Source organism: Pezoporus flaviventris, unplaced genomic scaffold, assembly GCF_033815535.1.
Source record: "Pezoporus flaviventris isolate CSIRO_AGI_PZ_B2104156 unplaced genomic scaffold, CSIRO_AGI_Pfla_v1 ptg000030l, whole genome shotgun sequence".
NCBI lineage: Eukaryota > Metazoa > Chordata > Aves > Psittaciformes > Psittacidae > Pezoporus > Pezoporus flaviventris.
The window spans coordinates 924,057-946,754 of record NW_026892578.1 but is presented as its reverse complement, the minus strand read 5'-3'; the positions used below and the strand labels follow the sequence as shown (position 1 = coordinate 946,754).

The 22,698-nt window shown below is 38.4% G+C and overlaps 1 protein-coding gene across 3 annotated transcripts; it reads left to right on the top strand.

Annotated features, from left to right (window-relative positions):
- The first annotated feature begins 1,479 nt into the window (after positions 1-1,479).
- TMEM182 (transmembrane protein 182) lies at positions 1,480-21,618 on the top strand. 3 transcript variants are annotated; one of them, XM_061459611.1, is made up of 6 exons: positions 1,480-1,792; positions 2,160-2,259; positions 3,593-3,691; positions 10,625-10,762; positions 13,150-13,210; positions 16,589-16,673. In XM_061459611.1, exons 1-6 carry the CDS (start codon positions 1,652-1,654, stop codon positions 16,656-16,658), a joined length of 609 nt encoding a protein of 202 aa, XP_061315595.1. In that variant the 5' UTR covers positions 1,480-1,651; the 3' UTR covers positions 16,659-16,673. The 3 variants fall into 3 exon arrangements, with proteins under 3 accessions (XP_061315595.1, XP_061315597.1, XP_061315594.1); XM_061459613.1 differs by lacking the exon at positions 16,589-16,673 and adding an exon at positions 19,874-20,263 and having other exon boundaries at positions 1,481-1,792; XM_061459610.1 differs by lacking the exons at positions 13,150-13,210; positions 16,589-16,673 and adding an exon at positions 20,198-21,618 and having other exon boundaries at positions 1,483-1,792.
- Positions 21,619-22,698: the final 1,080 nt, after the last annotated feature.

Below are 22,698 nucleotides of genomic sequence, written 5' to 3'. Positions count from 1 at the left end.
CATTTAATCTACCTGCCTGACCACTCCAGGGCTGACCAAAAGTTAAAGCATTATTCTAAACTGCAAGTAATCCTTTTCAAAAATATGCCTTGTTTTCTTTTATAGCACATTCAGTGGGTTGTTCTTTTTCCTGAAGATATTTTTTCTTTAATAAAGAACAATAAAACATTACTTTCTAAAGTGATGTGTTGAAAGATCACTTTCTGCTGTAGCAAAGGGATCTGCATCAATGAATGCAGGGAAAGTAAATATGGCAAAAAGAGTCTGTTTGACTGAAAAATCATTTACTGTTCTGCATACACTGAAACTGTGCAGTGCAAAAAGGCCACAAAATGCTCTTATAGTGTAAGAAATAAGGATAGTGTCAGGTTTGAATAAAATATGACTCATAACAAAAGTGAATATGGTGTTAGGTAGGTCATGTACAAACACCAAGAACATATCTCTGGTTCATCTGTCTGTCTGGAAGTGAGGTGAGGTCTTTTCCTTGCTCTCCTTGAGCACACTGCTGCACTCCAAAGAAATACTGGGATACTGGAAGGACTCCCTCTGGAGATCTAAGTCTTTTGTAATAAGATTACATGGCAAATGTTTTCTGGAGTAAACTGACTTCATCCTTCTCTTGATCCCAGCACTTCCCAGCACAGGATGTTCGTGGAATATTTTCTACTTTGGGTAAGGACTGCAGAATAAGGTGCATAGTATAAACTCAACAAGTATCTACAGAAGCATATAATCCACTAGATATGTTTGGGAAGGCTTGTTTTACATGAATAGAAGTTGTTGAAAAGCCTTTTTTTGGGGGTGTCCTTGGAATTTAAATGTGTTACCTCATCATCTTCCAAAATGGCCAAAGCACATGAATGGGAAAGTGTCTTCTTTTTTAAAAAGATTGATGTTTTCTTACCAGGTGTTGGGAGGAATTTTGATTGCATGCTCTTCTGATGTATGCAAATAAGATGCATATGAATAAATAAAGCCGTTAAATGCTTAGTTCAGTGTTGTCAAAGTTATTACATTAACAGTAAGATGGAAATTTTTATAGCTACCTGCAGTTATAATAATGTTTAGAGTTTTCAAAGGCATCTCTTCTTTTTGGCTACCATAAAAAAATTCTCAGCCTTCATTTACTAACACGACATAGTAACTTCTGAAGTGTTGCATGTGTTTCATTCCCTGCTAGCGACTAAGGAAACATTCACCACCAAGCCTGAACTTTGGAAGTCCTTGCTGCTATTACATGCTCTGTTCACGTGGATGGATGGAGCCATTGCACCTCCATCTCCACTGATGTTGATGCACCAACTGCAATAATATTTCAAGTCAATCCCTGATTAGTTAGGGGAAGGTCAGCTATTTCTGACTGGCCTCACCCAGACAGAGAAACAGAATGAAGCTCTGCCATCAGTGTCCTAAAATAGAAGGCCCTTTTCATCTGTCAGGCTTGAGCCAGCCACATGGAACACAAATTAGGAGATGCAAACTGAATCACAGGGCATTAAGGAGGAAAGGCACAGGCAGAAAGTCAAGTGTAGAGAAACTTCTTCAGAAATGAGCTGTATTCTCCAAACAGCTTATTAGTCACTTTCCCAATAACTTTATTTATTTTACTAAAGTACTTAAGAAGGTTTTTTGTAAGATAACTTTGATAATGAGACTAAGTGTGGGGGTATTTTTTGGAGGCTTCTTTGCAGCTCTGGGGGTTTTGCTTTTTTTGGTGGCATTTGGAACTGATTATTGGCTTCTTGCTACGGAAATAGGAACGTGTTCAAAAGCACCTGAAGATGCTGGGGTTAGTATGGATGTTTTTATTTATAATGAGAATTGAATATATAGGCTTCTTGGATGTTTATTTTGTAAGAATTTATTTCTGTATGAACTTCTGAATATTCTCATCTTGACCTTCTGGAGACTTCTAAGCCTACTTCAAACCCTGTTGTAATCAGGTATAATTAACTCTAAAATGGATTTGTATTTTGTGATACTACTTTGGCAACATGAGATTCTTTCAAATGAAGTACAACTGGTTTGACATGCTATAGCCAACCTCTACTCCGATAGGCTGAGTTTCATTATGAGGGTGGTATTTTGTGCCTCAACATCTGATTTCAGTTGTATGATAATGCCTTTTTTTGTATATATTTTTTTCCTGCCCATAGGGAGAGAAGGCCACTTTCCATCATGAAGGTTTCTTCTGGAGGTGCTGGTTTAGTGGAAATGTAGGAGAGAATAATGCCAGCATGTGGAATTTCTGGTATAGTAAGTAACTTTTTCATTTTACATTATCTCCAGTAGCTTGTTCTCAAAATCGCTGTGGTTTTGGTGTTTTTTTTTTTCCCATCTTATGAATCACTGGGTTTCTTACGGCTTCTTCAGTGATCAGGTTCTTTAGCTACCCTAAAAGAAATTCTTGACACATTTTTGTAAGTTAAAGGAAACCCTGGGACAAAATGATACACGTTTAACTGTCAGCTTTGTGAGTGTTGTGGCTGCTCTGTTAACCTGAGTCCATTCTTATCAGGACAGTCTCTTGCCACTTACGTTAAACAGACTGTTTGTTTCTGCAGTGTGGGGAAAAGAGCTTAGTGGTTAGGATGGTCCATGAATTTTCGTCTGGAGAGTTTTTCCAGCTAGTGCTACAAGTGGGTTAAGGATGACATGGGTAGTTTCACTGTGAAAACAGTGAAACTGTGCACATCATCTCCACAAGAATTTCTCTACTAAACGCACAGATGACCCTTCCCTTTCTTTCACTACATACAGATAGTATTTTACAACCAAAATGTCCCATGAAGAGAGGTCAAGCAAAACATCTTTTCCTGTCTTTGACCCTATCTCTGAGGTACAGAGCTCCCTCTCCTTACTGCAAGATTTACACAATCCTTGTGAAAAGCAGATGCCATCATACAAATTTGAGTTCAATAACCCATGTTTTCCTAACTATATTGCTTGGTCTTAGGTGGCAAATGTAATATTCACTGTAGTTAATTTTCCTTTGTTACTTATCTGGAGAATTCTGCGGTCAGGTATCTGAAATTTAAATGTGATTTAGGCTATAGTCAGCTTTTATCTTTCACAAGGAAGAACGTGATGTTTTTATAAGCATTTAATATAAAGGGTGAAATTACCCTTCTCTGGGGATATTGATTCTGTAAACTAAACTCATATGTAAACTTTCTGAAGATGCTTGATATTTTTCATTTTTCTTTCACGAGACAAAAAGTAATTTCCTGGGATTTTTTTTTTTTTTTGAGAGAGACATGCAATAATGAGATGCACATAATTAACCCTCACAAGTGAAAGATATATATGCATGTAAAAACATACATATGCATTGCATATAAATTGAAGTGTGCCTTCAGCAAGGCTGCTTTACTGTTCTCAAAATCTGTGTTGCCCTTTAAAGAATATCCTTGGCTGGATAACAAGGCTGGTATCTCCTACCAAACTAAATCCACTGTAAGTTATTGCCTGAGGAAAAAAACTGGAATTTTGACCTGTGGAACCCAGTTTGCCCATTTGAAGAACAGGCTTAAAATATTTTATTTTTAAGGCAATAAATTATTAATCTTAATCTTTCTTTCACTTTTAGCTAACCAGTCGCCTTCTAAGAATTGTACACATGCTTATCTGTCACCATTTCCTCTTATTCGAGATGAACACAACTCAACCTCCTATGATTCTGCAATCAGTAAGTATTTTTTTGGTTGCAAATGGATTCAATGCCTATAGTTTCAAGAAAACCATTTGTATGCTTCAGTGTAAAACTTCCTTATCACTCCACAGAGTTTAATTAATAGTTTTGGTGTTTCATACTTCTCATTATTTTACAGCATACAAATTTAAGCCACTAAGTTGCAAAGTAGTTAAATGAATGCTTAGCTTTAAGCATAATGGCAGAATGATGGTAATTTTTTTTTTTTTAAAGAGATATTTCCTTTTTAAGTTCTTTATTTTCTCACATAAAAAGTATGTTCCTTGAACAAGTACTTCTCATGCATTCCAGTAAACCTTTTTTGTTATTGTTAAGTAATCACATGTGGAAATATATTGCAGTTTTACTTTATGAGGAAGGAGTAGAGGGGCCTTAATACTGTCTAAGTTTATTCAACTAATTCAGATATACTGCACTAACTGCTGGATGTGCCAGTTCCTCTACACTGACGCTATAGGGAGCTGAGGCTCTGAAATTACTCTCAACAGTGTGTGCCTAAGAATGTTGCAATAGACAGTTTTGTTTTGTCGTTTCTGATGATTTCATAGGACTTTTTAAAATAACCCACAGTGTGTGGTTGCTGCATGTCTCTGAGCTCACTCAGTGATCCTTTCCTGTCCTGAAGCTGTAATTATGCCTTTGCTAACATTAAAGTGTCTTCAGGATCCATTTTTTGTGCTGCAGACATGAAAAAGTAAGTTGGACTGATAATGATTCTCTTAATCTTTAGAAATTGTGAGCTGTTTGTCCAGGAAAAATTCAGACCTCACCATTCAGAGATCTAATCTGTAATTTTACAGCACATCTAGAACATTTTTATCTTTCCATTTGGAAATGACAGAGTCATCAGGTCCCAATAATCTAGACAGAGTTTATATTCCACCATTCACTCATACATTCACAAAAGATCCTCAATTCATATTACATGATTACACAGAAGTGGACAAACAAAGAATAAAGAAAGGAGAATGAATATCATCAAAAGTTTAATTAATTTTAGTTATGTTTGCCAAAAGAACCAGTGCTCAAATATAATTTTCTTATCTATATACTTCATATAAGAAGATTAAAAATAGACAGAACTGTAGTAGGGATGCTGGCCCAGGTAGGGTGTACTCAAAGCCATTCCTGCTATATAAATAGATACTGTTGGATTGCTTTTGAGCTCATTAAAACTTGCTGGTTTTGTTCATTCACCAGTTTTGTTCAGCATCTTGGCACAGTGGTGAGGACTTCACCCACCTGCAGTGTAAGGTGTGGTGTCCACAGCTGTGCTAGACATTGTTTGTGGTTAAAGGGCTTTAAAGAAATTTTACACCATGTTATTTATCTTAACCTGTAACAGGTATCTAAATGAACTCGGGGAAGCTTGACTCTAGTGACTTTCTGTGATGGTACAGTGGTTTATAGTGACAGCTATTATAGTGTGCAGCTCCTAAGCAGACTTAGACAGCACCTCATTGTGTTACCAGCAGATTCATTTATATGATGACTCACAAATGTATGTGCAACAAACTACAACCTAGGAATAAAAAAATATGAATTTAGCCCATAGAATAAAAGTGCCAGAATAGTGAACTCTGCATCCTTAAATAAACATGCATTTGTGTAATCATAATCAGACTGGTTATCCGGTCAGGCTATTTTGAAATCATAATAATATAGTACTTAATTAATTGCTAGCTAGATTACTGCATAGTATCATGGCATTAGATTACTTAACAGTGACATTCAAGGACTATCACACTTTTATACAACTCTTTTACTACAGGACAATGCTAGGCCTGTTTTTGAAAAATGTACAAAGTACTTATTTGTACAGGGAGTCCTATTGGTTGCAGTGGGATTATTCCTAAGACAAAGAAGTGCAAAATTTAGCACTTAGCTAAATCATTAATTTTATTCTTGAGGTTTGTTTTTTTTTTGTTTTTTTTTTAACTTTATTTGGAAATGAACAATAGTTCCCTAGCTGTTGTAAACTGCCCCAGCGCCTTCTGAAGCTAAATTGGAAGACATTTAATGGGGCTGCACTGACACATTAGTTTAATACTCTGATTTGTAGCTGCTAATACTTTTTTTCCTGACTATTAGTACCTTATTTAGTCTAGTACCAGGCACATTGCCAGGATTTGAAGTAATGCCTAATAAAATGTAGAATACACAACATTTATAAGACTGAAGTGAAATTCTGGTTCAGCAACTGTTAAATCTAAAATGGTGTGATCAAATTTATTGGCAGGTTTGTTACTGGGTTGAAATTAACTTAAACTAATCTAAAGAATACCAGCAATGAAATCTGGGAATAAAAATTGTACAGTGAAGTGTTAGCAGTAGCCTATTTCTAGGGCAAAAAAATGGTGTTATGCAGTACAGTCACATAATTGCCCATGAGAGGCTGTAATACAGTACATTTACTAAAGGAGAACACCCCAGCCACTAAGCAGTGATAAAGTAAGAAGTATTTAAAAAAAGTAATATATTCCTACTGTGAATATTGTATTTGTTTTACCGTTAAGATTATTAAAAAAAAAGGGTTTATTACTACTAAGGGGTATTAAAGGGTACTGAGTGAAACTGAGAAAAGTCTTGCAAGGTTTACTGTGCTGCCAGGTATGTCTTCTGTGTGCTGATGAGATCTCTGACCTCATTCATAGTTGTTTATCTGCAGAGAAGATAGATACTCCTAATTTAGAGCAGGTCAGGCACTTTACATTTCACAGTATTTTATGTTGTGAGTGGCAATACTCATGTCAGATGAATTTTGATATCTCTTACATGAGAGGTAAAAAAGACATATTCTAAATTGCACTCCACAGTTAAATCACAGGAAAAGTTCAATTTAGGAGGTAAGCTTGTGGGTGAAAATTCAAGGCAACGTTCCCAAGTCATTTTGCCGGTCCTTAGCGATGCTTATGCAACACTGTACTCACACATGCTTCGGAAGTTTCTCAGCATTTTTAGTGCTTAATAATTTGTATTGATACTAATTTTAATATTAAGTGTCTGGGTTTTGGGTTTGTTCTTTTTTTTTTTATAAGTCATAGAAAATGTATGGGTTGATGGCTGAGATTTTAAAACACTTGAAGTCACCAAGGACAATAAGATATGTAGTATGGTTTCATGAGGTTGATGTTAACCTCTCCAATAGTGGATGGGTGTCACTTTGTCATTTTAGCTAACCTGTTCCTGAATAACCCATTATGGAGCTTCAGAGGTGTATATGTATAACTACTACACAAGTGTGTGTTGTAGGTGACACAGCTATGGAACTTTGTCAAAACACATTATTGCTTCTCTTTCATGTCACGCAGCAGTAACTTCTTAAAATATAAATCTATGTCTTAGTTTATAATCAGTTCTGGGACTTACTGTACTAGATAATTTTCAGATATTTCTCAAAAATTTGGCCCCTTATTCAAAACCAGATAATATTTCTAGATTTCAAACAATGCAAAAGTCTCCAGAGGGACCCAAATTAGCATCTTTAGGGAGAAAAACAAGTAGCAAGGGAAAACTACAGGTCATGCAGTTTTAAAGGAATATACTGCAGTTAGAATGTTCCCATAATATGGAGGCCAAATGGTGCAGAACTCAAAGACAAGCATACCGTGTGTACTCCTGTTTTCCGATAAGTACTATTTTATTTTTAGGCCTGCATGTCACTGCCAAGGCAAATGTTGTACCCGACAAAGGGGCAGCTTACCAAGACAAGTTACAGAACCTTCTGCTTAGCAGTCTTGCAACACAGAGCAATGGTATCAAAGATTAACGCTGCAGATAGGTTTACCTCGGACTCTGCAGTAGTGCTTGTACTTTATTTCTTCTGTTGTAAGAAATACTTTGATTAATGCATGTATTTGAGGTAGCTAACAAACGTATCTGTGAAGTACCTTGCAGAGGCAAGTGTGCTCTTTGTCATCTGGACCAGAATATGGGCTACCTTAAGAACTGCCTCAGTGAGGCTTTAACTGGTGCAAACTTATGTTAACACTTCGCGTAAGTGCACTGAACCATTATTTCTTGAAACAGGCTTCTTGGATCACAGTGTCAGCCCTTTTCATGGGATATAAAGAAGCATAATTCAGAGCAGCATCTTCTGTTGCATTTTAGTTGTCATGTTTTACCTCAGTCTCAGAGCAGCAAAGTCTTTGACTTGAAGAGTAAGTTCATTCTTAGGAAGGTTTAATTTCAACCGGCTCTTTTGCATCCATCTGTAGATGCCAGCTAAGGTAAATGACAGTAGGGCTGCATTGTAATTTTGACTTATTAGCCCTGTAGAAACTGATCTTGCCCATCTGGGCAGAGAAGATGGGAAATGTCTGAGCAAAAATAGGCCTTTGCAGAAAAATGGCTTCTTGCTAACGAAAAAGTCTAAATGTTCTTAAGATGTTTCTCAGACCTGTGCCACAAATGATCCAAATGACTTACTGTCTTGCAAATTAGAGGGGATAGTCTTTTGCTTGAACAGTTGCAGATCTGGGAGCATTGCAGACTTTTTACCTGCCAACTATACTGTGTTTTCTAACTGATGTTTAATGAGAGAGTTAGCTGTATAAACAAGCATTAGGGTCATCAGAATTTATCTGTGAATCTCTAGAGTAAATTATTATTTCTAGAGAAATAGAATGGAAGCTTATTTCAGGTGATAGCCAGGTCAAATCAGTATTTCATGTATAATGTATAAAATTGTTATGCTGTTGGAGCATAGAAACAGCTTTTGTCTTGTATAGCTACAGAGAGGTTTAAGCAAATCTTCATCAGTTACATATGTACTCCTTTTTTGTGTTATGTTTCCAGGAATATTTGAACAAATAAAGCTTTTCTGGTAAAATTTCACTAAAAGCAGACTTCAGAGTTTCTTGTATGAGGAACAGATAATGAAACCGGATACTGATTTTGTAATGCTGGAGAGTCTTGTATCCTCATCCGTTCAGAAAATAGAAACAATGTTGTATGATTCAGGTGGCTGACTATAATGGTATTGAAGAAAGCTTTTTCAAGGTCCGTTTTGGCCAATGTGTCCTATTATGTAGCATGACTTTGAAGTACCTTGGGCCATCCATGTAAAAGAGTTGGGTGGTTATAGACTGATTTAGTGGTATTAGGTTTTAAATGAGAAAGTAATGTCCCATGGACTTGGGGACTGCGATGAAGCTTAGCAAAGTAGTCCCATGAGTAAAATAATATGAAATTGCTTCAGAAACCCAAGACTGAAGGACTTGAGAGATTTACCTCTCTAGGTCTCCATTCACTGTCCATTTGCTTTAAGTGAATCATTTAACTATGAGTTTAACTTCAAACAGGTGCCTAAATCCCGTAAGAGATAGAGTACTTAGAGCAGAACATACACTTAACTGCTTTGCTGAACCACGACCTTATTTCTTACCTATTATTTCCATATTCTTTTTTGTTTATGTGGAAAGAGGAGTTGTATTGGATATGAACCAAAACACAGTTTTAACCCTTCTGCCGGCTTATTTCAGATACATTCATCCTTTCATCCCCAGATCTGCTGACCAGTGTGGCAGAAAATTATGTCGCTGAATGTTTGCATGGATTAAAAAGGATGTTATTTAAGAAGTGTGGCTAATGTGATGTGGTGAATGTGATCTAGCTAACATAGACGCAAGACGGTATATACTTTAGCATGAGTTAAGCTGGTCAAGTTAAAAACTATAGATTTTTGGAACACAATAGTGGGAAGCACAAGCTGATAATGTGTAGTGCACCTCCAGATTTCAGATGGGGGCAAACCCAAATTTTTCCAGAAGCTGGCTCTAACAAGCTGTATGAATGGGAAACTTTTAAGTATAAGAACCAGCGTAATACTTTCTTGGTTGTGTTTTGCCATAACAGTAAGCAGGTGCTGTCAAATGATAACTGGCAGTTTCTTTTGTGACTCACTTTTCCTGACTTGACAGCTGGTTTATATGCTTTCCCTCAGTTGGGTGGAAATGTTTTTCACTGACTGAATTGTCAGTGCTTCAAGATTTTCAGATCTGACGATGGAGATCTTCGCAACTCATAATTTTACTAATGGGTTGTGTTAATGTACCAATTTTGAAATTCATGGGAGAAATGTATGTCACTCTTGTAGCATTTGTAAAATGATGACTTTGTTAAATGGATGTGCAATTAATCAGCTAAAAAAATAATTGTTTGAAAGATTCTTTTGGCCAGGGTATGTCACAAAACTCTCGGCTCATTTATCACAAGCTGCATCCATTAATTCAGCGCCGCTTGGCACTAACAGGGCTTCTGAAACATCATGTTTTAAATTTAATACAATACAGAGAGCTTTAGAGCAGGAATAGGCTGGCTTAAAATACGTAACCATTTTTCAGAAAGCTGGGTTACATTTTTTGAATTTCTTCCCCCACCTGCTTTAGATTTTCATCTATTGAATATAACTGTATGTAAGGGGAATTATCCAGTTGTAGATTGTAGAGAACTTGCAGATTGCTATTGGTGATATGGTCTGAGCACTAAGAATGTCAAGATGTTGCAGCTTTCTGCTTCTCCCAGGCAATTGGGTTAAAACAATTGCATCCTTTCAGTCTAGTCATTTATCCCAAAGAAACATTGCTACAGCTTTGGTGTACCATTTTCTAAAGAGCATAAATTTGGTCAAGTTGTTATCTTACAAGTCACTGCTAAATATTAAGCAGACAGATTTTATTCATGGCAATTTATAACCTATTTTCCATGATCATCAGATAAGGACTGAGGTTCAAACCTAATTTAGTCCACATGACATATAACTTGTAGGCACAATAGAATGAATGTTTCATTTGTTAAAAAGGCAAGTAAGAACAAAAGGGGAAATTAAATGTCTTTGTTAGCCAAATATGCCACTTGTTTAAGTTCTAAAAAGTATTGTATTCTTTTTTCCTCCTTCCCTTTCTCCAGTTTATCGAGGTTTCTGGACAGTTCTTATGCTCCTGGGAGTAGTCACTATCGTGATGGCTAGTTTCTTCATCATCTGTGCAGCTCCTTTTGCCAGCCACATTCTGTACAAAGCAGGAGGAGGCTTTTTCATCATTGCTGGTGGGTATACTGTTTGCTCAGTCAATTAAAGAATAGAAAGATGAGGTATTTCTTCCATTTTCCTTGACCCAAAATTATATTATTCATGGCTAAAAGAAAGAAAAAGCATATGCTTCTATCCTTTGGCTTGTGGAGTGCCTGCCATGGAGACAATTCTTTCCACAGTTACTTAGTCATGAAACTATTCTAAAAGCAGCTTTTGGATTAAAAAAAAGCAAACAAAAAACCAGGACAAATCATGGAATTACACTGCAATTTCAATCTACTCTTTTAACAGGAAAAAGAATGCATATTTAGGGGTGCTGCCTTATAGGAATTTCAAAGGCTGAAGAGAGGTGCTTTTTAATAAGTGACAGAAAAGATCATTATGGTGGGCTCAAGGAATTTGGAAGACAGAGAACAGTAGAGTACAATAAATAGTTGTCACATATGAATAAGTGGGAGCTCTAAACCTCTGTGAATGAAAGATAACAAATAACCTAACTTCCTCCTTCCTCATAACCCAAATGTACTGTGGAGGATGCACTCTGCCATGATTCAGGTGATATGGGCAGCTCTCTGGGATGCTGCTCAGTTAACCTTGCAAAGTCTGGGAAGATGTCACACTGGTGTGTAAGATACAGTTGTGCAGGATGTAAATGATATTATATGCTCAGTCACTGTTCTCCTTTGTATATAGCCTGGTGAGAGGCAGCCCTGTGAGAGCAATGTTTTGTTACAGGTTAGAGCCACTCATGTCAGGACCCAAAGGCCTGGGCTCTTTTTCTGCTTCTGTTACTGACCTGCTGACCTTGCTTACCAACTTCACCTCTCAGCTCTTCATGCACAGCAAGTCATGATTATTCCATTTTAAAGGATCCTCAGTGAAGTGTGGGAAGTATTTTATAATATTTTTTCTGAAAAACCTCCTGCATACTTGAATTTGATCCCTTGAGAATTACTCCTCCACACTTTTAAAAGACATACAAAATATATTCATAGTCTGATGGAAATCACAAGATATTTCAGTGCTTTTTGTCACTAATTTGCAGGGTAAGAGCCCATGTGTGCCCTACTCTTTCTGCATTTGTAATTGTAAAAAACCTCAGCTGTGACTAGAAAGTAGCAGAGGCTGTTACAGAGGAAAAGGGCACTTGAACGACAGCAGGAACTGATGGGCAGAGGTGAGAAGCGACATGTCTTTTCTCCTCTCTGGGTCAGTTCATCTGCCCTCCTCTAGGCAGGGGAAAGTTAGATCCCCAAGTCTGCACTAGTCTCCTTTGTCTTCCCTAGGAGGCCTGCAAGAGGCAATAAAAGAGGCATTTGCGGTAAAAACAGTAGGTACGTAAGAAGTTCCCCTAGCTGCAGATTCATTTCGTCCTGAAAGAGGGGCCTAATTGGATCAGATGAATGCTTGTGGAGGAACCCTACACCTCTGTTTCCTTTATTGAGGGAATGTAGAGAGGCTATTTTTTTTTAGATGTGTGAAGTTAAGTGAGCTTTGTTATCCTAGTGTGTGACTTTGGGCCTGTCTCTTTGGCCCTCTCACCCTCTGTCTCTTTAGAGCAGATGTTATTCAAGGGAAATCATGACTTCCTACTCTGTATGTAGTATTTTTCAACTTAAGAACTGTTCTCAATCAGCATTTCAGAGAAGAGCTGTGTTATATTTATTATTGCCATTATTGCTGTTGAAAAGCAAAGATATTTAACAAAATCCCACTATAATTTGCCAAAAGGTAATGGTGACAGCACAGTTTAGGACCCTGGAGCCATTCAGCTTGCACGGGAAATTTTGGCTTGGGTAGGGGGACATGGTTCTTGACCAAGCTCTTCTGTATCTACTGCCAGTCTCACCAGTAGGGTGGAGTTGCCCAGGCAGGTGCTCATTGTAAACATCATGATCCTACCCGACACTGAAGATCACCCGCAAAGACACTGAAAAAAGCTTGTTGCTCTCAGCTCTTCTCAGAAGTACTCATATTACCAAGGTGAAGGTTTAATTATATCATGAATTAAAATCATGCTGTGGGAGTGACCATGCTGACATAAGAATTGCTTATAAATCCTTTGCATTTGATATCATTTAAGCTCTATTCTGTGACATGTTTTGGGCACAACTCAGTTTCCCAACTAACTGTGGTATTACTGATCAATGGCCCATTAATGGAATTAAATGAGGAGTAAGAGGGATTCTCTGACCCAAAGGTATGACAGCGTGAAATTGCTATATTTCTTTCTCTCCCAGTAGTAGTAGTTAATACCTGAAATCTGGGATAACTTGGGGGCAGAGCTAAGGTAGAACCTGATGCAGAAGAGGCAGGTTTTAGCCTGCCTTTAGAAGGCAGGATGGTGTGCGCTACTGTGTGCCCTGCTGCCCTGATCTGTTCCTCTAACCATCTCCTTCAGAACTAGAAGAGCTAAAAATAAAAGGAAAGCAGGGTATGAAGGGGAGAAGTGATGAGAAGTGGTACATATTTACCATTCATACCAATATGTGATCAGGATGCAGCCAGGGTGTTGGAACTAGGTGATCTTAATGTCCTTTCCAACCCTAACCATTCTATGATTCTATGATCTATTTAAACACAGACCTTAGGGGAAGATGAAAAGATGTGACTTAAATCATAGGTGAAGTTAGAGTTCTTTTAAAACAGAAACCAGCAGAATAATTTGAAGAATAAAAGGAATTATATACATTGTTTTGAAAGGGCCTGAATGCTGTCATACCAAAAAAATTGAGTAGCTGTTATACTGGAGAGAATAGTGTGCTTCTGAGAAAGAAGTTAGACAAGATAGTTCTGTGGAAGTTTGGTAGAAGATGGGAAAATCAGTCGTTTTTCTACTTACATATCCTTAAAGAAAAACATTAGATGCAGCAATTTTAATACCTGTTATTGGACTGAAGTATCTTTTGCAACCTCAACTGACAAATTAGATGGCAAATAAAAGCTCTGCCTCCACTGAAGAGAACAGCTTGTAACATGGTCTGCTGTGGCATCTTAGGGTTCAGAAAGCAGCTGAAGATATTATTGGGAATGGAATCCATGCCAACTGTTCAGCCATCTGAAAGCTAAGTGTTTTTTTGAACCAAATACTTAAACTTCTACCATCAATAGAAACACACTCTCAGAGGGACACTCCATCTTATCTGAGCTAAGGCAGTTAGACTTGCCTTTTGAAGGTAGCTGTAAAAGAAGCCATGACAGAGCTCCTGAGTGACACAGAATAAATTTAGGTTGGAGAGGACCTCTTGTGTCAATCAGGTCTGACCTTTCATGATTCAAAGCAGGGCTGGCTACAAAGTTAGATCAGGCAGCTCAGAGCCTTATCCAGTCAAGTTTCTAAAAACTCCACTAACTGATGCTTCACAGCATCTTTGGACACTTGTCTCAGTTTGACCAACTTAATTGAGAACTTGTTTTTTTCTGTGTATCCACCTGAAATTTTCCGTGCTGCAGTTTGTGATCACTGTGTCTCATCCTTTCAGTGTGCAGACCTCTGAAGAGTCTATCCCCATCATCTCTAGAACTCCATTTAGAAAGTCTGTTTTTCTTCTCTTCCTGAGCTTATTCAGCCTCTCCTTATCCTCCATGCCCCTAGCCATCATGGTGGTCATCATCTCAGTTTATCAGTATCTCTCTTTAACCAGGGAGCCCCAAACTGGACAGTTTTCCAGATATGATGTTTATTTTCATTTACGCCTGACCTGCTTGAACTGAGAGGGACCATTCTTATGCTTTAAGGAAGTTGCCTGTGAGGAACAACAAGATATTTTAGGCACTGTTGTCCTTCAGAGCATCCTTTGCCCTTCAGAGCAACCTTCCTTGGGATCCTGCTTACCAGTTTCTTAACAGGCTAAAGTCTGTTCTCCTGAAGTTCTGGGTCTTTAATCTCCTGCTCACCTTCTGTATTCCTCCTAGGATATTAAACTTTGCCATTTATCCTTATTGGTGGATAGCAGGTCCAGCAAAACACTTCCATTATTAGTTTGTCTGTTCCACACCTGTTTCAAAAAGTTATCATTGATTCTAGAAGATATTGGGGTGGCTGAGTCTCTGGTAAGATCCAGAAATCATTACTATTTTCCCAGTCCACTACTTCTTCTTCATTGGGTGGCCTGTAGCAGGTGCTCACCATGATCACACCATTTTTGTCCACCTTATTGATCTTAACCCTGATCATAAGCTCCCATGACTCCCATGACTCCCATAAGCTGTCCATTCGAGACAGGCTGCAGCCATCCCACCGCATCTTAACTGCTTGTTCTTAAAGAGTCTGTATGCACCCAGCAAAGCATTCCAGTCAAGCAAACTGTCTTACCATGTCTGCAGCTGAAATGGCATCATCCACTAGAATTCCTCCTATGTTATTCCAACAGCAGGTTTATTTATATACACACATTTGAGATGGGCTTTCAGCTGTGCTGCTTTCTTAGTGGAAGTGTATGGTCCTCCCTTATTGCTCTGTCCCATTCCCTTCCCCCTGCTTATCTGGAGGCTTTAATGTCTGTCTACTGATGGTCCTTGCTTTCATCTTTTCTCAAGGTTACTGAGCTTACTGTTCTTTTCCCACCTTGTCTGATGGATCTCACCCCTCTCCAGCAATCCTCAAATCTCAGAGAAAGTCTCATGGTTACAGAAGCCCAAGCCCTGCTTGCAAGACTAACTACAAAGCTAGGAGCTGACGCAGAGTGTAAACCAACATTTGTATAGTTTTTATTGTTTGGGAAGCAGGTTTGAGACCAACATCACCAGAGGCACATACCTTTGCCTATAACCCTTACAGCCCTGCAATTACTCACTCAAGGTCTCTCTGCCAGCTTCACTGGTGCTCACGGGGAACCACAAAGGGTCTCCAACGGCCAAAGAGACCTCAGAAGCCTCTCCGCAGAATCACATATCGGGGGTTCAGAATAGCAGCAAACCTACCCACAGAGCAATTATGATGTCTGATCTGTGGCAGAGTCACACACCTATGTTTTCTTCATCCCGATCTTTAAGAAAGGCTGCCCACTTCTCTTGTTGAGTGCTGCAGCTGAACTCAGTGGAGTACAAATGGAGAGGCATACACAGTTATTGGCATTTGTGGCAGCTTATTGACTAGCAGCTTCCTCTGTTAAGCTTTGTAGCCACATTATCTCCTTGAGGCTGCAGATGCTACACCTGTAAGGGAAAGAGCATATCAGTTAAAAAATATTATAGTCAGTGACTTGAGTGCTGTGTTTGCAGCCTCACCTCCATGTCTACAATATCAGATGGTGGACCAAGAGCAGCTAAAGTAATGCAAACCATAAGAAGCCTTATAATTGCTTCAAAGGTCATAGGAAACGAAGGGAAAGCTGTCCTAAATTAATAACTTAAGACATCCTTCAGTAAAGTCCATAATTACCTTGGGCCTGGCTAGTGGTGAAAACTGTCCTGTTGTACTGATGTCCAGCAATCAAGCCTCCAGGATGTGCACAGAGCATTACAGAATCACACCCTCATAAAGAAGCAAGATTAGAAGTACCAGTATGACTTCTGCTTCCTGCCAAAAGAGTGAAAAAGCTGATATTTTAATTCTAGCTCCTAGATAAGGACAAAAATCTGTCTTCAGAGATATGTGCCAACTCCCATAACACTTAAGTGGGATCCTCTGCATGTACTTCAGAGTGGAATGCCAACCCTACTTTTTAAATAAAGGTCACAAGAGGCCAAGGTAGGTGTCAGAATCTGTAATAAGGAAAAGGACATAAAAATGCAACTGAAAAAAAAAATATATATACATGCACACAAGTTTTCCTCAAGTGAGATAAAAAGTTCTAAACTTCTAGGCGCAAGTAAAAGGCTCACATCATTCTTTACAGCACCTGTTGTCTTCGTGTCTGCATAGTAAAAGATTCATGCCATAAACAGCCATTCACCATTGACAAGTGAAAGGCATTTCTACGTGGGAAGAATAAGTACTAAAGGCCAGCAAACTGCTTCTTGAATTCATAGACGTTTCTAAAGGTTCTGTATTCTTCTCTGCAATATGCACAAGTGTTTGTTTGAAAGAAATTCAAAAGAATGAATGCAAAAGACAGAAAGAGTGACCTCGGAGAAGTCCAAGTCTTATCACACTGCACAGAGCTGTGTATCAAACATGTGTGTTCTTAAAAAAAATGCAAAACGACAAAAAGGAGAGAAAAAGGAGGAGGTGGGAAGTATTTATTTGTCTTAATCTCTCTCAGACATATTTCATGTTCTAAGAATAATTTCCCTCATCATTCTGATTCATGCAACTGCTGTTTTATTTTATATTCACTAAAAGGCAAGGGCATATGGACACCAGCACACTGTGTAAAAGGTCTAAATGCCCAAAGTGTAGAAATACATCATAGCACACATTGTTCCTAAAAATATTTGCTTCATGAAATTGTGGATTTTTTTTTTTTTCAATCTCAGTAATTTTGCCCTGGAGCTTGGCTATGAGAGTTCATAACATTCAAAATAGGTAGTGCAAGATTGCCGGAGCAGATTTCCCAGAATAAATGTATATTTAGTATGTTCCTAAGTGCTTAACTCCCATGAAATTACAACTCTGTGAAAATTAGACAAAAGGAGCACTAATGAAAGAAATGCTGTTGGAGGCAATAGGACATGGTCAGTTTTTTCTTAGCCTGATACTAGTGTTCAAGACAATTCTTGAACACACTAGGCAATATACCTACTAATTAGCTTCCATTAACAGATAGTGAGAACCCTTAAATACTCCTTTAGTGCTTTAATTAAATAAGAGGGTTTACATATTGTCCCTTTCCTTTTCTTCTCTTTTAAAAAAGGACATTTATCTCTGCTTGACATACATTTCTTCAGCAAATTTCCATACCCAATAGTTTGCCACCAGTTTGCCACACACGGGTATTAGCAGCTTGCTGTGAAATCACCTGATGGATTTTAGCTTCCCTGAAGTCGCTTGACCACTGGCAGCACTTCCTTGCTATTTTGCACCTACATGGTGCTGGCTCTGTTTTAACCAGCTAGCTATTGTTTCAGACTGCCCAAAGAGCAAGGGGTGCCCATTCTGAGATTTAAGCACTCTAATAGATTCTTGTTTTCATGGCAGATGCTTCTGAGCTACTTAGTGTTGCACCTGCCTAGGTTGCCAGAGGTCATGTCGGATGTGCAAAGCTCAGTTATACTTCCCTGCTACTATAGTAAGGGAATATGCATCACCACTTTTTGTAATTATTATTGTTTTGGAATAAGTTTGCCTCAAGAATAAACAGAAGACTACAGATATTTGAAAATGACACAGCATCTGAAGAGGTAAATTCCAATGTTCGTATGGATTTTGTAATATTATTAATGTATATTTCAAAATCTTTGGGCTATATTTTTTTTTTTTTTTTTTTTCTGTTCTTGACATTTTGAAACATTGGACAAACTCTATGTTTCTAATAACTCCATTTATAAATTTGGCCCTGAATCTTTTTACATCAAAATTTACTAGCTCTGTTTGCTTCTAATTTTCCTATGTTGCCTGCATTATCTGTTATCATTAGATGTTCTGTTATAGGAATCTTCCTCTCAATTTGACTTACGTTTGGAGTGTCTTCAATTTAATTTCTCAGTCTTCATGTCTGGCCCCAAGGTGATCCTTTTCTCTGATTGTTTCACTGGTTTTATGTTTAATACAAGCACAGTATTAAATTACATCAAAATTGAATTTTACTCAGGTAAAATACTTTCAAAATGAATTTATGCCTTTTAGAGCTGAGTGTTGTTTTTTTTCAAACTTTGTTAGGAATTTGAGCCCTAGCAAAAAATGTAATCCTGAAAGTATATTTCATAGAAAGGAAATGTCTCTGCCTCCTTCTTTATTTAGTTTTTCCACTTTCTTTCAGCCTCATAAAAGTTGTAGATCCTTTGGGATTTTCAGTCACATTTTGATTATGCCTTAGGTTAACTACTTCAGCTCATTATTTGGTGGGCTTCAAAAGGTAGTGTTCACTGGGACTGCATTGTGAGCTCTCACCTGTCAGATATTCAGGATGTCCACGATGCAAAGCTATTACATTTTGACCATAAAGCACTAACAGGAACACCAGCAGATCACTGTAAGGGCAGGCAAAGAAGGTGGTGAAGCAGCATCTCAAGATGGGGATGGAGAAAGGTAACCATGAAAGATTCACAGGACAGATGGAAGCAAATGCTAGTCCATGGGTGCTTACAAAGTACACTTGCGGATTTTGCCACAAGTGTCACATTTGTTCATGGTTGCACTGCAAATATTTAGGAGGGTGGGGAAGAGACCACAAATACCTTTGACTTCTGCTCTGCAGCTTTACATCCTGTAGGCTCAGGTTTGGCAAGAAGGGTTCCCAGAAGTATGCACTGGTTTATGGTTCTAATGAGGCATGTAAGCATCCTTGGGTAAAAACATGATGGGGTGGTGTCCTTCAAATATTTTAATATTGGCATAGATCGTTTTGCTGCTGCAACTGTGCTGTGACAGCTGGACCTAAGGGGGCAAGTGGGTACAGGATGGAGCACGCAAAATATTCAGACTTGTGCCCTCAGTTTTCTAGCACATCTTCTGCTGGAGCATCTGTGCTGCAGGCTTGCATTTCTCAAGTGTCCACATTCCTCTAAAGAGAAATGAAATGTTAGGAATGCAACTGATACTTTGGAAAGTACTTTCTTCTTATATCTCCTTCTGGTGTATAGTAACAGAAAGATTAACAAAGTTTGTAAGAACATGTGCTCCTATTAATATCATGTGTAAACAATCCAAAGGCTTTTCAGAGGAGAGGTTGGGAAAAGGTTGTGAATTATGTGGTGGATTAATTCCAGGAAACTGTTGTATCCAATCTGAGGCTAATACTAATAGCTTGCTTCATAGCTATTATTTCATTATTGTTGGGTTTTGTTACTACAACGGGAACTTCTTTCCTAATGTGGAGGATCTTGAATTAAATATTTGACTAGAATACACTGAAGGTAGTATGTTCCAAACAAAGCCCTTTTCATAAGAAAAAAGTAGCAAATGAAGATGATAGAATGTTTTTTCTGCCCTTTCCCCCTTTTCGTGTCTCATCCAAAAAACTGCAAGATGAACAATGTCAGAGTTTGGAAAATGGAAAATAAAAGTAGGTATTTTTTTCCAGGTCATCCTGTTCCATCCTCCCTTGGCTCCTGAATTCAGAACAGTAAATACCTGCCTGAATTTCGTCTCTAAACACACCTGGGTTTCAGTCTGCCTACCAAAGTCAGAGAAATCCTTTATTATGGGAGTATGCCTTTCAGTGCAAATCAGAAGCAAGATCGAGATGGGGCTTGTTAGAGGAAGCCAAAGGCAAAAAAATACCCAGGTGGTGGCTGACTGTCTTGCAGATGGGACCTGAAGTACTGACAGATTTCTAAGTATTACAGTAAATGCACCCAGCATTTGTCTCACACTCTGTTGTTAAAACCTGGTGTTTCTTTTCCAGGTGTCTTTTTTTCGCTGGTAGTCATGATGTATGTCATCTGGGTCCAGGCGATGGCTGATCTGGAAAGCTACACAGACATGAAAAAAATGGATTGCCCAGACTTTGCTGTTTATGTGCGTTATGGCTGGTCTTTTATGCTGGCTCCTATAGGAGTATTTTTTGCTTTATTAGCAGGGATGCTGTTTTTGTTGGTAGGCCGTTCCATTTATTTACACTCAGACTAAATGTACACTGCTTAAGGCAATACAGTAGGAAAGAAATCCTAGTAAAGCTTCATCACTGGAACACAATTTTATACATTACCTTTATGGCAACCCTAAGTGTGCAGGCAGACTTTTGGAAGTTCTTCTGCAGACTTTTGGAAGTTCTCTGTTACTTGTTTAAGGGTAAAGGACACAAAACTCATAAAGGAAACCACCTTTAGCCTCAAATAGTTGTTTTCAATTCTTTAGTAAGTACACTTGTGGTTCTCCATATTGTACTATTAGCAACATATTTGCAGTTTTGCAGCTAGAGAAAGGCAAAATTTTTCTGCAGCCTAAAGCCCAACATGAAGTGTGCCAAGTCAACATTTTATACATCTTTTGTGCTTCTACTTGTGGAAAATGGTACAAGGCAGAGGAGACAACAAGCATTCACACACAGTAATTCAATCTGCCCTCTCTTCTGTTTTCCACTTCTTGCCTTAGCTTCAGTATAAGCAAACATGTCTGCACTTCATAAAAATAGAGTACAGTTGTTCATACAGCATCCGTGCGAAGAGGACGAGAGAGAAGACAATTGCCATGAACAGCGACCTGGTGCTAGTCTGTACATGTATAAGCCTAACTGCTTCCGTTACACGTTTCTCTTTTCTGTATGCATTTGAAAGCTGTATACTTCTGTGTTCTGAAATCCACATATTTTGCATGATTCTATAAGCCAAAATGCCATAGTTAAATCACTAGCTAAAGTTATGCCAAAACTGTACTTTGCATTATAGCATTAATATTTTAACCAAGTTTTAATCCTTTTATTTTTGTCTGGAATAGTCGGCTTCTCCACAAACATTTTCCTGGTTGTGTAAAATTACTTTTTTATTAAAAAAAGGTTTATTATGAAGACAATATCTAGGACATGAAAATGTATATTTCATGTAGCCTTCATTTTCTCAAATATTAAAAATCCACATTAAAGACCAAATCCAACTCACCTACTAGTCATCCCAAGGAAAGCAGTGAGCCTAGCAGGGGAGATGGATTTGGTTCTGTATTGATTGTAGGAGTGGCTGGTTCTCTGTGTATATGTGTGTGCACGTATATTTGGAAGATGGGGTGAGGATGGGACTGTATGCATGGCATGAAAAAGATGGGGTGGGGTTTTAACAATGGGGAAACTGTCTGGCATTGGCCCCAAGTTGAAATTAAATCCATCTGAGAGTCTGTTGGTTTTCACTTTGTAACTCAATGAGGAATAGTTTAGGACTGATGGGGAAAAGTAAAGACTGCATGTTGGTTTCTTCTTGTTCATAATGCTTAATTCCACAGCTGTTATGAATACTGAAAGCATCACTAAAAGGCAGGAAAGGAGTGCCCACCTAGAAGATGTGGTGGGCCAGATTGGATGTTGCTTCCATTTTGGGAGTTTTTGTGATTGGAAACTTTCCAGCCTTCCCTGCTACTTATTTATTTTTCCATCATCAAGATTAGCTTTATACATTTTAGAACAGGAAGACAACAAGGGCAGGGGGTAGGGGAGCTGGGAGTATGAGATCTGGAATAATTACCAAATCACAAAAATATTTTTATTGGCAGCTAACATGGTGTTTTTAATTACTGTGTCAGAGAGTATGATGGGTGAATTTTAACCAAATATTCATAAGCATATATATGAACTCCATATAAATGATAGCCATCCGGAGAACATTAGGCTTACACCATAATGCCGTTGGTTAGTCAGGAAATGCTGAAATTAACCCTGACCCTTGTGCATATGGTATTATATTCCTGCCCTTAATTACACAATCACATACTGTTTCTCAAATAATACAATCTGTTGGTATTTACCCTCTTTACAGTCTAGGATACTCACTGGTAATTGTGGAGGTAAATTCAATAATCAAGAGTTATTTGACTAGGTGCCCCTCCCAAACCCTGTCTGCTTCTCTGCAGGGGAGAGTCCTTCTCCACAAGAGCTTAGAGGGGGCAATACAGAGCCACTTTCTTGCAACTTTTAGAAGCTGAAGAAATTGAGAGGTGCCTCAGAGCTGGACTTCTGCCAGAAAACCTAACCATGTGTGCAGCAGCAACTAATAAACTCTGCAAGGAATGAGCCAAAAGCTCCTGTGGAGACTTTAATTCAGCCCATGTGCATCTTCAGAACTCTCTCCATTATGCAGCTAAATTAGTTACACTCTTGTGTGTGAGGCAGCCTGTCTTGGAGACAACTCTTTGGGTCAGGCTGTGAATGTAATGGCAATTGAAGATCCAAGGTGTTTTGAGAAGAAACTTCAGGAGGCCTTT

Bases quoted from the DNA above. Each gene is read 5' to 3' on its own strand.
- TMEM182 (XM_061459610.1), top strand. From the start codon at position 1,652: ATGAGACTAAGTGTGGGGGTATTTTTTGGAGGCTTCTTTGCAGCTCTG. The intron at 1,793-2,159 runs GTTAGTATGGAT...TCCTGCCCATAG, and splicing joins AAGCACCTGAAGATGCTGGG to GGAGAGAAGGCCACTTTCCA. The intron at 10,763-20,197 runs GTGGGTATACTG...TTTCTTTTCCAG, and splicing joins AGGCTTTTTCATCATTGCTG to GTGTCTTTTTTTCGCTGGTA.